The sequence below is a fragment of the Barbus barbus genome, assembly GCF_936440315.1.
Source record: "Barbus barbus genome assembly, chromosome: 49".
NCBI classification, from domain to species: Eukaryota; Metazoa; Chordata; class Actinopteri; order Cypriniformes; family Cyprinidae; genus Barbus; species Barbus barbus.
The window spans coordinates 9,742,440-9,757,418 of record NC_136727.1 but is presented as its reverse complement, the minus strand read 5'-3'; the positions used below and the strand labels follow the sequence as shown (position 1 = coordinate 9,757,418).

General features: G+C 37.4%; 1 protein-coding gene across 2 annotated transcripts in view; it reads left to right on the top strand.

Moving 5' to 3' along the window:
- The window catches only part of LOC306867568 (nuclear factor 1 A-type-like), a 131,985-nt gene that overhangs the window by 83,810 nt on the left and 33,196 nt on the right, over positions 1-14,979 (top strand). The window contains exons 4-7 of one of the 2 annotated variants that reach the window (XM_079413309.1): positions 930-1,004; positions 7,575-7,692; positions 9,698-9,825; positions 12,168-12,218. In XM_079413309.1, the coding sequence (XP_079269435.1) occupies positions 930-1,004; positions 7,575-7,692; positions 9,698-9,825; positions 12,168-12,218 (372 nt within the window). The remainder of the gene's footprint in view (positions 1-929; positions 1,005-7,574; positions 7,693-9,697; positions 9,826-12,167; positions 12,219-14,979) is intronic. The other variant, XM_079413310.1, reaches the window with a different exon arrangement.

Sequence of the window (14,979 nt, the reverse complement as noted above, 5' to 3'; positions counted from 1 at the left end):
AAACTTTTTTGTTGAGTGAGGACAAATAAAATACATTTTAAAGTGTTTGTAAATGTTTTTTTTTTTTTACTATTATTTAAAGGAAATTTTTATCTACACACTTACACAAATTACTTGTTTTTTTCTCAGCCATGGCTTTTGAGTACTTTTTTCTCAGCAATGACATTTGAGTCCGTTATTTGTTTATTTATATTTATATGTATATTTATTTTATCTTATAGTTCTTACTTTCGCAACTACCACATTTCTGTTGCACTCTATTAACTTCTAAACTGGTGCATTCTGTATTTACCATATCATAAGATTGTCTAACTTGTGATGATTAATTTTGACATATCAGCAGTTTTTCACACAATATGTAAGAGCAGGTCATTATGGGAAATGCAGTCCACACTGACTGCATGTTTTGATTCTGTGGTGTTGGATGGTAGTAAGTTTAGGGTCGTCTGGTTGTCTGTGGTTGAATCTGAGGCTGATATGGGCTCCTCCAGCACAGCAGCAGCCTGCAGGATGTGTGGCAGGTCTTGGGTCAGCCGTAGTCAGCACAGTGAACACAGTAATTGTGGTCTGTCTGTCTGCTAGAAGAGGCAACAGATTTCTGCCTGCCACACAAAGAATGTGTTAGACTGAAATTTCACCACATATCATATGTAAACACATATATAATCGTGCTTTCCTATGGAGCTCCTTGTTTATGTGTGTGTGCGCTGCACCGCAAAGAGCCTCTGCCCCAAAGTACTGCAGACACTCATGGGACCAAATCCAGATGTTCTCTACCCTCAGTGTCACTCTAAACACTCCCTATTCCCTTCCCCACTGGGACTGTGTGTGCGTGTGAGTGTGTTGTTGACACAAACGCTGTCATTCCTCTATATTTTGTCATGTTCATTCCAATAACAGTTTTTCTACTCTTTCTTATTTTCTTTTAGGGCACCTTGGCTTCCAGGACAGTTTCGTCACATCAGGTGTCTTCACCGTCTCTGAGCTCGTGCGAGTCTCACAGAGTAAGATCTCTACAACTCTCTGCCCACTGCAGAAAACTGTTTTGGCTTATTTTACAGTTATCAGAATGTGTCTTTAATATGAGTGTAGTTTTTTACAAATATGGGTCAATGACATTACACTTATTCACTTTTTCAAAAATACATAAAAAATTCATTTAATAAATGATGAATATATTTCATGATGAACATATTTTTAAATTCTGAATAAAACATTTGTTGTGCAACTCCCCCTAGAAATATATATTTATAAAGTAATAATATTTAATTATTTATTTATCATTAAAATGAACATTTTACTTAACGTTTACTTAAATGCATAGCTTTTTTATTAACAAAAATTAATTAAAATAAAATCTAAACATTTTAAAAACAAATATTAAAATTTTTCCATTATTAATCTATTGTCACTGGCCGATATATATATATATATATATATATATATATATATATATATATATATATATATATATATATATTAATGATACATTCTTAGAAAACAAGTCTTAATAAGCAGTCTTGATTCTCTTATAAATGTATCATCATTTAAATATTTCTTAAAATTTTAATCTTTTAATTTTTTTTACTGAAAAACAAGTAAAAAAAAAAAACTCCTGATAAGTCAGTTTTAACTTCACTTTTAGAAGTAAAATCAATTGAGCTTTCATAATGAACCTAAAAACATGTCAGCTTCATGAGAGGTGTTGTGTAAGGTTCACAATCTTAAACGTGGCATGATTTAGTGCTGTAAGTTTCCTTAGACCTGTTACACCCTAGTATGTGAAGGCCAGCAGCACAATAAAACCGCAACATCTGAAGCACCCCAGTTCAATTCAGCCCAAAGGTAGGATGAGGCTAGTGATTAACCAGTGTGCTGGAGGAAAGCTTCTCTGGTTTCTCAGCACTGTTTTCAGAACAATGGGCTGAATACACTATCCCTCCACTCATTAGAAATCGAAACACCAGCGAAATGCAGCAGTCAGCTGAAAGTGCTTCATTGCAGTGCGGTTCAACAGTACTTGGACTCTAAAGTACAAACTAAGTTTTTTTGTGCAGCCTTTTTTAGACAGTGTTTCTTTTATTAGCTGTTTTCCGTAAATAAGTTGTACTTTTATTGTGGATGCAGTTTAAGTTAAATGTTTGGTGTTTAAATTTATTAATAAAGAGAAGATAGTGAGAATTTTCACAACTTGAGGGAACAATCGAGTCATTCCCAGGCTGATAGAGTGATTAAGGCAGAATGCAGAAGAAGAAAAGTAGACTTTCCCAAGAAGGCAGGAAGGATGGGACGGGAGTAAAAAACGTGACCTTTAAAAATTGCAGACGTTCACGGTGGAGAGTGACAGAGCACAGCGCGATCCATACGTGCCTGTCGATACCCGCTAACAATAGCCGATCCAAAGCGCCTGTCAGCACTCGCTGGAGCCTTCTGATCAAAGGTGCATTGATCACACGCCTTTGTGACCTAATCCCGGGCGAAGGAGAGGAGAAGAGGGTGTCATGGGGCCTGGGCAAAGAGCCCACCGTGGTCTCACCTCGCAGTCTGCCTTCAAAAACCCTCAAAGTGCCTGCCAATGCAAAGACAGCGTCTGGAGAGAACAAACATTTGGGTGCCACCACATTCTGGCGACGTGACAGCAGACGGGCGGAAGGAAACGTACGGGTCAACGTGAGTCCAGCATGCGTGTGTGAGGCGATGCAAAAGGATGCGGAAAATGATGAAAGGTATCAGGAGAGAGAGGAAGACAGAGATAGTACAACTCTGTACATCGCCAGTACTGTGCGGCATCAGAACTCCTGGTGTATGATGGTAACAAGATTAAGGAATATGCATAATTGATCCAGCTCTGCGGAGAGATCGGCTTTTATCCTAACATCTGTGACACACTGAGAAGAAAAGCAAATGCTGGGTGGCATATGCTGGATGTTCAATTCAAATCAAAGTGGTCTGCTCTCTTTTTTCTGTCGTTCTCTTTATTCTTCTCTCCTCTCCACAGTCCAGTGGCTCTTAGTCAGCAAGGGGTTGCCGATGTTGGTCTAAAGAGCATATTACTCTTGAGCCCCAAAGGAAGTTGAACAGGAAGAGGATTTTAGTGAAGTTTACCCTTTCCGCAAAAGTTCTCAACACAAACTTTGAATGTTTGCTTGCTTGAAAGTTTTGAAAATGCCTAAATAGATACATTTTCCAGAATGCATCACTTTTGTTGAATATCTTTCAATTCTATAAATCCCAAATTGAAGTTTCTGAGACGTGGCCAATTCGTTCAGATTCACACTCGTGATTGAAATTGAGCCAGTACTTAAATTTTGCAGTAATCCACAACAATAGTCCACTGATCACTTGAGCGGGGCATCTTAAAAACTCCTTCACCTCATCCACTCTCTACAGAACAGGGGGAGAGATGACAGAATCTCACCCTCCTGCGTCAATCGCTTTCCTTCCTTAATGGGCAATACCATCTAAGAAGTTCAGCAGTCAGCAAAGCCCACAGTTAGCATAAGTCCTCTAACAGGATTGCTCCCTACGGAGTGACTGAATTAAAGTGCTGTATGCATGCAGACTCATGACTTTGGTAGCTTCTTGTGGAAGGCACCAAGATGATGCTGTTGATTGAAGTGAAGAGGGTAAGTGCACCAGATTGGAAGATGGGTAGAAGAGGGTAATCTGGTGTACTGAAGTGGAGTATGAATTACCCAGAGGAGTTCCGAAGGGGCCTCTGTGTGGGAGCGTCTGGCAGATTTATTTACGGGGTTGAGTGCAGGCTCGTGCCCGTTCGGAAGATGAAAGGTTGTGATATTGAATGGACAACGGGCTGCCTTAGCTCTTCTCTGACTATACACTATGACCTTGGCTTTGTGCACCCATTACACAATTCAGTGGCAGCCCAATCGAATCTGCTTCTGTCGATCAATATCCTATTAAAGCACCACACAAAAAAGGAGAGGAAGAGAACGAGAGAGATAAGGGGGGGCTGTCGGTAGTGGGGGAGAGCGAAATGAAAGTCTCCATAAAGTTAGCCGCTACAGCTACGTTTTTGTAAATGGAACTCCACATAATTGGCCAGTCGATACCGAGCTGGGGTAATTTCGGAGATTGGGTCCGCCTTTCCATATCCTCCTCCCTCCCCCTGCTCCTCCTTTATCAGCTATTCCCTTCTACCTTCTCGAGTCTTACAGGGTTCTTAAATGTTCCCAGGAAGAGCCACGAGTTTGTTTTTTCCCTACAGCTGGCCCCCGTATGAAGTCGGACACTGTCACGCCACAGCTTGGCACGCCGCCAAGTTCAGGTGAGCAAGAGGACTTGTACGTGAGCCAGTTTTACTGTTGCTGCCGCCCACTCAGAGCCCCTCCAGAGGAGATTGCGAGAGCTACAGAAGAGACAGGAGAGGATACAGGATTAGGATGAGGTTATTGTTATTAGTCCGCCTGCAAGAGCCTCGCAGAAATGTTGGCAAGCAGCAAGGCAGCGTGATCCAGGGGCAGGGACACCTGGAAATCCCTGGGTGAAGGCCGGGCGCTGGCATGCACCATTTAGCCATATGACCGAACAGGGGGAGCGGATGAATTATGGAGTAGGAGAGCAAGCCGCTGTGGCAGAGACACTGCCGAGCAGCACCGGTGGGGATACGCCCACCAGTCTTGTCAGCACTGTGCCAACACTGGGCCAAAGCCTGCCAGTGGGCAGTGCCATCTGCAGTGAAATGCACACATGAGGTTTGAATCTTATCAACACTAGCGTGCCGTAAAATGCCCTACATAAAAATAGATATGCTGTAAAAGTAGGAACGCACCAATATGTTGATTTTGTTCAAATTTCCTCACGCTCGTGTCATTCCAAACCTTTGTTCGGTCTCTAGAACACCAAAAAAAGATATGCTGAAGAAAGTTTTCATCCAGCTATAGGTTTGGAATGACTGGAGGAAATGATGTGATTTTTGGGTGAACAACCTCTTCAAGTCAAACCAGCAAGGTGGTAAACCAGCATTCTGCTGATTATCAGCTGTTCTTCACAGTCTTTTTACCAGGAGTAGTAATATTCTGAGTCCAGGACTACTTCTTGACCTTCCTCAACTGGACACCGACCTGCGTACTTCACCAGTGAGGTTCCTTCTGCCTTCTCTTCTCATTTGGCTTGATGGGAAACTACACAGTGAAGGTGTAAGGTCTAGCCCCATGCGAACCCTCTTCTCCAGACTCAGAACTCTGGACCTATCCTGTGGGTCTATATCCACACAGGAGCTGATCCAGCAGAAAACCCCAACGAGTCAAAGCTCAACTTCAGACCAGCTATAGATGAGATCCCATCACACCACGGTCCTCTCGCTCAATAAAGCGATGAGGAGTAAGGCGGGGGGAAGACGGGGTGAACAGACGTCCAGGGTTTTGAAGTTGATTGCTGCTGCCTTTGTTGTCAAATGCTTCAATTTGAAAATCCGGCCTGAACAAAAGCCAATTTTTTTTCTCCTCTCTCTTTCTCTTCCTCCTCCCCCTGCTCTTTTCAAATGAATAGCCTCCCCAGCTTTTGTAGATGCTTTAGCGGCCAGTGTTTGGGTGGAGGGGAGGAGTATGTCTATGTGTGTGTATGTTGAGAGGGATTGTCAACCCTTGAGACAAGAGACTACAACAAAAAACCTCCAACACATCCAGTAGACTCGGTCACTTTGCTGTCCAACAACAACTTCCCGTAACTTGCTGGCTTCCAGTCTGAAACCTGTTTGCCTCGTTCTCTTTTACAATACTTTTACCTTGCTCTCTACAAAACTTACTATATATGACAGAGAAAAAATCAAGAAAAGAAAGTGAAAAAATGCACCAGTGCAGACTTTGACCCCAGAGGGTTAAATCGTAGCAATGGACGATATAGCGGTACCACATCAGTTATCGGTCAATATTGGAGATATACATTTTTAAAAATTGAATGTAGTTTTTGTCTATTTTTAGTTGGATTTATTTTGCAGTCAACTAATTAATTAAAAAAATAACCACTTTTGTCAGGTTTAGCTAACTTGTGTAGCCCATTTTTTGTCCCAGATGCACAGCTAAGTAAATCCACTGGCTGTACTGCCATTCCTCTGCAATAAGTAAATAGAATAGATTGAAACATTTTGCTAATGTACTTTGCGCCCAGCAACTTAAAAGGTAAAGCAGTAAAGATCAGAGAGAGAGAGAACAGAAGGGGAAGGAGAGAAGAGAGAGAGAGAGATCAATGCCGGCCTGATAGCCACAAGCTTCATTTGGAATCCTCCAAGCGAAAGCACTTGATAAAGCCTTTAAGAGGTAGAGACTGCGGATTACCTTTATGATTGATTTCCATTCCAGTCAGACAGACTGCAGTGTGGTCATTTTTCTACCCAAACTGCAGCAGCAGGGCCGGCCGCTCATGGCGCGAGGGCGCGTTTGTGTGTATGTGTGTGCGCGTCGAGGGCCGGCTGAGTTACTGCAGCCCGGTGCCCAGGTTAGCTCTCACACAAATTACTTCACATCCTACTATTAGGCATGCAAATGCAGCCGGCTTTACTGCTGGTCATAAATAACCCGCGCTGCCACTTCTATTAGAGCGAAGGACCGCCCACCCCCCCTCCAAAAAAAAAGTTAACATAAAGAGATGACTCAGAAATTATAGCACTTCCTTTCTCACTACCTATGTGTCCAACTTTTAGCCGTTGGCTAGTGCACTGGCTCTCTCTCCCTCCCTTGGTCCAACTTGCCCCTTTAGCCGTGTCCTCTTCCAATGTTAATTAGGCAGCCCATTACCGTGTCTATCATAGTCTTCCACGCTGCCGTCCCCCCCACATACATACATACATCTCTCTCTCTCCGCTTGGGCCCGGCCTATTAGGTATGCAGGACCAGGGCTGCTCTCTTACACATTCGTGCTGTCCTCATCAAAAAATAGTGGTCTCAGTCACCATGAATATAAAGAGGCATCACGGCTTTATGTACTGTATGACAAAGGCGTTTGATAGAGCACTGCTCACCGATGACCTACAGAAAGGGGCATGGGGGGATTTGCAGCTTGAAGCGACTCGCTCAGGGAGGAAAGTTTTGTAACCAGCACAAGTGTTTCAGTATGATAAGCAAATGTCAGTCGATTTAATTTTTTCTTTTGTTGAAAAAATAAAAAGTTTGAATTAAACTGAATTGGACACACCCAACAGGAAGTAGAATTTGAATGACAGGAAGAAGAATTGTACAGAAGATTAGCTTATTTTAGCGTATTTATTCTATCTATCTATCTATCTATCTATCTATCTATCTATCTATCTATCTGTCTATCTGTCTATCTGTCTATCTGTCGTTCTGTTGTTTTATCTTTTTATTTATCATTCTTTTTTTTAGCTGCACTAACATGAAAATGTCAGCAATGTTTATGATACAGTTGTCAGATTTTATTGCTGTTGTCAAATTAAAAAGTGAGCTTGTTACACAGCCAAAATGGCGGTCAAGTGAACCAAGTCAAACTTTACTTGTACTTCAGCCATGGAAATGAAGATGAATTGCTTCAAAATGTGATGCTGAAGACAGTGTTTGTTCTCAGGTATTGATATTTGTTCTCTTTTGTGTGTGTGGCAGCCCCCATCGCAGCAGGGACGGGGCCCAACTTTTCGTTGGCAGACTTGGACAGCTCTTCCTACTACAGTATGAGCCCTGGGGCCATGAGGCGCCCCCTACCCAGCACTTCTTCTAGCAGGTATGCACTAGAAAGACACACACGGACGCACTCTCTCTCTCCTTCACTCTGAGTCTTAATTAATCAGCCGAGGCAGAGATTGATGTGTTGGCTGAGCGTTCGAAGAGGCTGCAGGAGTCTGAGCTACACAAGCTTCCAGCATATGTGTGTCCACCTGGAACCTTCTCCCTCCGCCACCCGCTCAGCCTACAGGCCAGTCGCACACACATACTGCTCCCCGATGTAAAACCGCACTACGTGGCGCCCCGTGTGTGTGGACAGATGCTTGTATGTGTGTGTGTGTGTATGCACAGCTGAAATGCAACATATAAATGGTCACTGTGATTTTACTGATGGGCCAAATTTCGCTGTCACTTTTACAGAACGCAGCATACCTAAAATCCACACGCATACAAACGTACATAAACAGTTGTGCTAATATTTAACATGTACATTTAAAAATACAACAATCATCATGTGTATGTTCATTTTAGCCATTTCTGTTAAACAGATTTGTTGAATATGGCAGAATGTGCTCGTTAGAGTATTTTTGGACATCATAGGTGCTTTTGATGCACAAAAATGTAGTTTAGAGCGCTAGCTTTCTAGCTTTGGAGCCCATGTGTGTGCAGTCAAATACATCTGTGTGTGTGTGTGTACATGTGTGCGTCTGCCCACATGCTTCAGTGGCCTCTTCAGCCAGGCCTGCCAAAGCAAACATCTGGAATAAGGACCCTGTGTGTGGCTGCATGCTAGAAACTAATTAAGCGATTATGAGTGAAAAACACCAGTAGGCCTTACATTAACAAATAAATGTCAGAGCTCAGCTTACAGCAGATAACTCACACACACAACCGCCAGCCTCCAATGACTCCTAACTTCTTCAGTGTGTGTGTGTGTGTTTGAATAAGCCTGCACACGTCTTTGCTGTCCACCTTTTTGACTTGAATAAATATGTTGTATAGTTAATCAACATATATTTGTATTCATATAATTGTATATGAAAATCAAATTTTACTATTTAACTTGTTAAAATGTCTTTAATTATCCTAAAAATAAGTTTTTAATAATTTTGTACCGAAATATAAGAACTTTCTTCTCCTCTGAGATAACTTTTCCACTGACAAAGATAAGTAAATAAGTAATTCATTACATATTAATTTGTATCAAACTTATTGTATATGATATTTATATTAAGTCCAGTTAATTAGTTATTTATTGATTGATTTTATGGATTTATTTAATTTTGAGAGCTGTTAATAAATCTATCTATCTATCTATCTATCTATCTATCTATCTATCTATCTATCTATCTATCTAAAATACATAAACATATACACACATTTCATGAAATATTGCAATAAATACATATCACAAAATGTAAAGTAAATTAATGAATTCATTTTTAAAATTAAACATTTTGTCGATATATTTAGATTTTTTATACTGTATTTTGTATTTATATTTTTATTTATAGATAGTATTTATTGACATTTATTTTCATATTTTATGATTTATTCATTAAAACATTTAAAAATATATATAGATTTTTTTAAATAATAATAAATGTGTTTTTAGTATGGGAGAATTTGTGTATTTTCTATTTTTACATGTAGCTCATATTTAGTTTATTTTCATATATTTTATTATTTAATTTGTAAAAAGTTAAAAGATCTTTTTAATAAAATACATGTTTTTTTTAGTATGGCAAATATATATATATATATATATAGATAGTAGTTTTTAATGTCACACTTTGTCCTCCATAGCGTTGATGGGAAAAATCAATATTAAGAAATTATATCATAGCACATTTTTTATTATCCAGTAAAATCAAGCCTCGTCCCTAAAACACATCACATTAAGACATTAAATGCTTTCTGAATGCACTTTAATGCTGCCTATAGCATTTATCTCAATCTGAATGATCACATTGGCCAAACAAAGCATGCTAGGAGAAAAAAAAAACATACATTTGCTGAATGAAATGCATCCACCCTCTTTCTATATGTCTTTTGTCGTACAGTTCTGCAAAGCGTATCAAATGCATGGAGGATGAGGTGGACAGCCCAGGAGAGGAGTCCTACTACCCAGGTCAGGGACGCTCGCCTGGAAGCGGCAGCCAAGCCAGCAGCTGGCATGAAGTAGAGCCAGGTAACCGTCCACCCTGAAAGCCAGCCTCCCCCAGCGCTCACACACACACACATATTAACACTCTTACACACTGTGGGGTTGCGGGTGGAGAGCGAGTGATCCGATCTGCTGTGTGTGTGTGTGTTTGTGCATCCTGTGCTGTGCGCTGGTTGTGGGACGGCAACAGCTGTGTGGGGATTATTTCTGTTTCTTCTTCTTCTGTTTTTTTGGGGGGTTTCAGCATCTCTGATCCGTCTCTCCGGGTATGACATTTCGGAGATGGCACCCTCTAACTCAAAAGGCACCTCATTTGTTTTTCTTTCTGAAAGATTTCCGCCGTCTGCCCCCCTCAGTCCATCTTTGACGTTAACTGTAGATGGCTTGTAGATACAGACTCATTTAACTTCACATCCATGTGTCTACTAATGATGCTAACAATGTACTAAGGGTCCTATATGTGTGTGGGTTTGAGTGCTGAATCATCCTGGAGTGTGTACGTGTGTCCTGTGAACCTCACCGCATTGCCACAGAGCACAGAGGACTGTAAATCTGTCCCGTTCCGAAGCGTCTTCAATCAAGCCTCGCATGCCCTCGATGTTAGAAATAGACGCCGCATAGTGGACAGAGATAGAGAGGAAACATGCGTTGCGTATTACTGCCAGATCAGGACAGAGCTCCAGCAGGGAATCATTTAGACTCCAGTTCCACTTAAAGGTTCTAGTTCATTAATGATCCGTTTAATGATTCTTTTAGTACTTTTGATAAGTTCCAACAGGTATTTAGTACCATTTTAAGAGAGTCAGAAAAGGTTTGTTAGACGGATTCAAATCGAGGACTCAGTTTTTACACTTTCCACACAGATTTTTAGAGGAAATATGTGAAATTTCAAACTTTTAAATGGATTTTAACATGATAAATATAGTTAAAAATCGAATATTTAAATATTGGAAAATTTTTATGTAATATTATTATGCTGTACTATAGAATAATTAGTGCTGTCAAACGACTAATCGTGATTAATCGCATCCAAAATAAAAATTTATGTGTGTATACTGTGTGTATTTATTATGTATATATAAATACAAACACATGCATGTATATATTTTAGAAAAATATGTTATGTCTTTATATTAAATATATTTATATATAATATAAAATATAAGAATATGAATATATAAATGTATAAACATGTAAATATTTTCAAAATATATACTGTATGTGTGTATATAATAAATATACACAGTACACGTACATAAATAATGTAAACAAAAACTTTTATTTTGGATGCGATTAATCGTTTGACAGCACTAGTATTTATATAAATAATATACATTATTATTAAATATTATTTAATGTATTATTTTATATAATATCATACATTATTATTTTACATTAATATTATATTTCATATTTGAATGTAATGTTGTATTGAATTTTTTTATATTTCATAAAACTTCTTTTTGACTGTTTCTGTCATATACAATAGTTTATAACAGTCATTCATCCATAATTCAGTTCAGACTACAAGTTTTGTCAAAGTTTTTTAGTAACAACCTAAATGTAATGTTCATAAACAAATGTCATAAAATTACTTGAGTTCGAGTTTTTAATTGTCAGTATTTCAATCTTTTTTCTTTAACTTATATTACTGTATTTCTATTCTATAATAGAATGAATATATATATATATATATATATATATATATATATATATATATATATATATATATATATATATATATATACATACATATATATATATATATATATATATATATATATATATATATATATACATACATAAATTTAAATTTTAATTATATAAAATAAATAAAATTCTATATGTATAAAATACAAAATAATACTTAAAATATTATATATATAATAATATATAATATTATATATATAGTTCATTATTTTAGATATTTTATTAACTTAATTATGAAATACATTTTTTTTTTTTTTATCATTAGTGTTTATTCTCCCAATACATCATCTGATTTCTGTCCTGTAATCCCGCCTCACTTTTTGACATCATAATGGGAATATCCCCAGATCCTTTGTCCGTTGATAACAACAGACGTGTGGTTTCAGTTACAGACCTACAGAAGAATACAGTCAGAGAGTGACGGAAGTGAGGACCATCCAAAAAAGAAAACCCTAAGATGTCGCGTGTGTGTGTGTGTGTGTGTGTGTGTAATTTGAGCGTGTGGCTGTCCGGCAGGTTCTGGACGCATCATATCTGGCATGAATGGTTGAACTGCTGAGTTATTGCACATTTGCTTCTACACCTCTTATTCACCCTGCCTTTTTTGTTCTTTTGTCCCTCCTTGTTTCTTTCTCCTCCTTCCTTGTCTTTCAAAGCTGGATATAAACTGCGTGGCTCGCTAGCTAGTTCGTTCATCTCAAGACAAGGTAAAACTACATCAATGTTGTCACCCTTCCACACCTCACCTTCCCTCTCCACCCAAAAAAAGGAGCTCGTCCATTGTGCCATCTAGTTTTGTCGTCGTCGTTGTTGTTTCGTACTTTATTTTTGTTGTTGTTGTTTTCTTCAGACAATTTTCTTCCCCCCCACCTGCTTTCCCCCCACAAAAGGAACAGAACCTGGAGAATGATTTTGTCCCCCTTAAAATGACATGCACCCCCTGTCCCATGATATCCCTATGATTTGTATGTGTGCATGACATCATCCATATCCATAAACGATGCATCTGGAAATGTTTGCGTTAAAGTGGTGTGTCTTTGTGTTTTTGAGGTTGCAATGTTTGGAAAAATTGTGATAATTATATTAGGGATGTGCAAAAGTAAGTATTTTCTATTTGAACGGAAGTCCTGTATAATTGTAGCTATATATTATATCATTTTTATTTTTTTTATTTTATGTATTTTGTAAACATTTAGGTAAAATTTATTAATTAGATTTGTTATATATATATTTATATATATATATGTGTGTGTGTGTGTGTGTGTGTGTGTGTGTGTGTATTCTTATTGATATATTACATATTTAATCCTTATAATTTATTTAAATTAATTTACATTTTTAAAATATATAAATATTTTTTAAATATTTTGCGTATGTGTGTATATTAAATTGATATTAATTTGATATCATTTCTATTTATTTTATGTATTGTAAATTGTAAAATTACTTATAATTATTTATAATTATATATATATATTATATTATTTTATATTGTTTATATATTTGAATATATACGTATTCTTGTTAAATATTATGTATTTAATTCTTATAATTTATTTTAATTCATTAATTAAATTTTTTATATACAAAAATATTTTGTGTGTGTGTGTGTATGTGTGTATATATATTTGTTTTTGTATAAATAATTTATTTTATATTTTACATTTTTTGTATCATATTTATGAATATATATATATTTTATATATATATATATATATATATATATATATATATATATATATATAGTATAATTATATATATTTATAATATTTAAAATATTATTTTGTATTTTATACATATATAATTTCATTTATTTTATATTATTTTAACTTTTTATATATTTATTTTTATAAAAATAAATAAGTAACCTCGAAATTCATCCACTTTAAATCACTTGCACTGTATATTAAAGCTACAAAATAAAAGAAAAAGATTCTAGATTAACTCACTTATTTTAGCTCACTAACCAAATACTTGGTTATTGGATGATTAGTTGACTAGTCCACATTTCTGGCACATCCCTACTAAATTTAAAGGTGGAAAAAGGCAATACAAATAAGGAATACGGAGGGGAGCTATTGATTTAGAGCTGTGTCTCATTATTAAGTGCTTTTCATAGTTGCATCGTCACCAAGCAAGTGAGAGTCTGTTCCAGTGTGTGTTTGCTCGAATGTGAGAGGGAATGTGTGAGTAAACTAAGAGGGTGAGAGAGAAAGTGGGTGCTATTTGACCTCCCGATCACTTGCTGGCCCATGACAGGATCACATTTCTTGTCCAATCAGCGACTTTCATCCATTTTTCAGCCGTGGTGTTGAACGACAAAACAACTGTGACATCTCAAGCTCTTGTTATGCCTGCCATCTGTTTGATTTGTGTCCCTTTCCATGAATGTTGGATGTGTGTTTGTATTTATATATGTGTGTGTGTGGGCTGCTCCTATCTTTATTTGATAGCAGAGACCTTCGCTATGTGTTTAAAATTAGCCAGCCTTTTGAAAGTATGTCTGCGGCAGCAGCGTGCTTGTCATGGCTCAGGTAGTGGGTGTCAGGTGATAGGAACGCTGTAGGGGCTCCGGGGTGACGTCTACCCATCATTCTGCTTGCCACAAGTAACCGAGTGTCAGCACAGATAGAGAACCACAGTCACACTCCTATGACCTCTCACCACCTACTCGAAAAATAAACATTTACAAGCCATTCTAAAATTCATATTTTTATTTATTTATTTTTAAAAATCTAACATCACTTTAATAAATATTTTGAATGAACTATAATAAACTATTATTTAACATCAAAAAGTCATTAAAAGTCTTAATTAAGTGATAAAAAAATATAAAAAATTAGTAATAAAAAATGTATAATTAAATATATATAATTACAATTTTTCACTATAGTTAATATATATATATATATATATATATATATATATATATATATATATATATATATATATATATATATATAATGTAACATTTATGAAGTTCATATTATGAAAGAATAATTTGAATAATTAATAGTCCACCTGTAAATTGTAGTAAGTGTGTGTCGAGACCAGTTTGGGTAGATTCACTGCCAGCTTCAGCCGGGCCAGTGCTGATTGATATGCTGAAGGGGACAGAGGGAGAGCTACAGGACGAGAGCGATGGAGAGCAGCAGAGAGACGTACTCAATACAGAATTGCCTCCTCGCCCGTCTGGGTTCCGTCAATTTGTCAGACTTGAGGAAGGAGGAAGGGAGAGAAGAGGAGAATCGGGCCAGGACCGGTACCCAGCGTGTAATAAAGCCTCGGAAGGGAAAGTGCTGACTATGGCCGGGCTTTGATTCCAACTGACAGAACCTTTTCAAGTGTTCATTACTCACTCCGAGACATCAGACCCCGTCCACAACAAACACAGACACTTGCACACACACAATTAAAGCCAACTGTCCGCCAGCCCACAGGTTTCATTCTGTTTTCTCTTTGGACTTC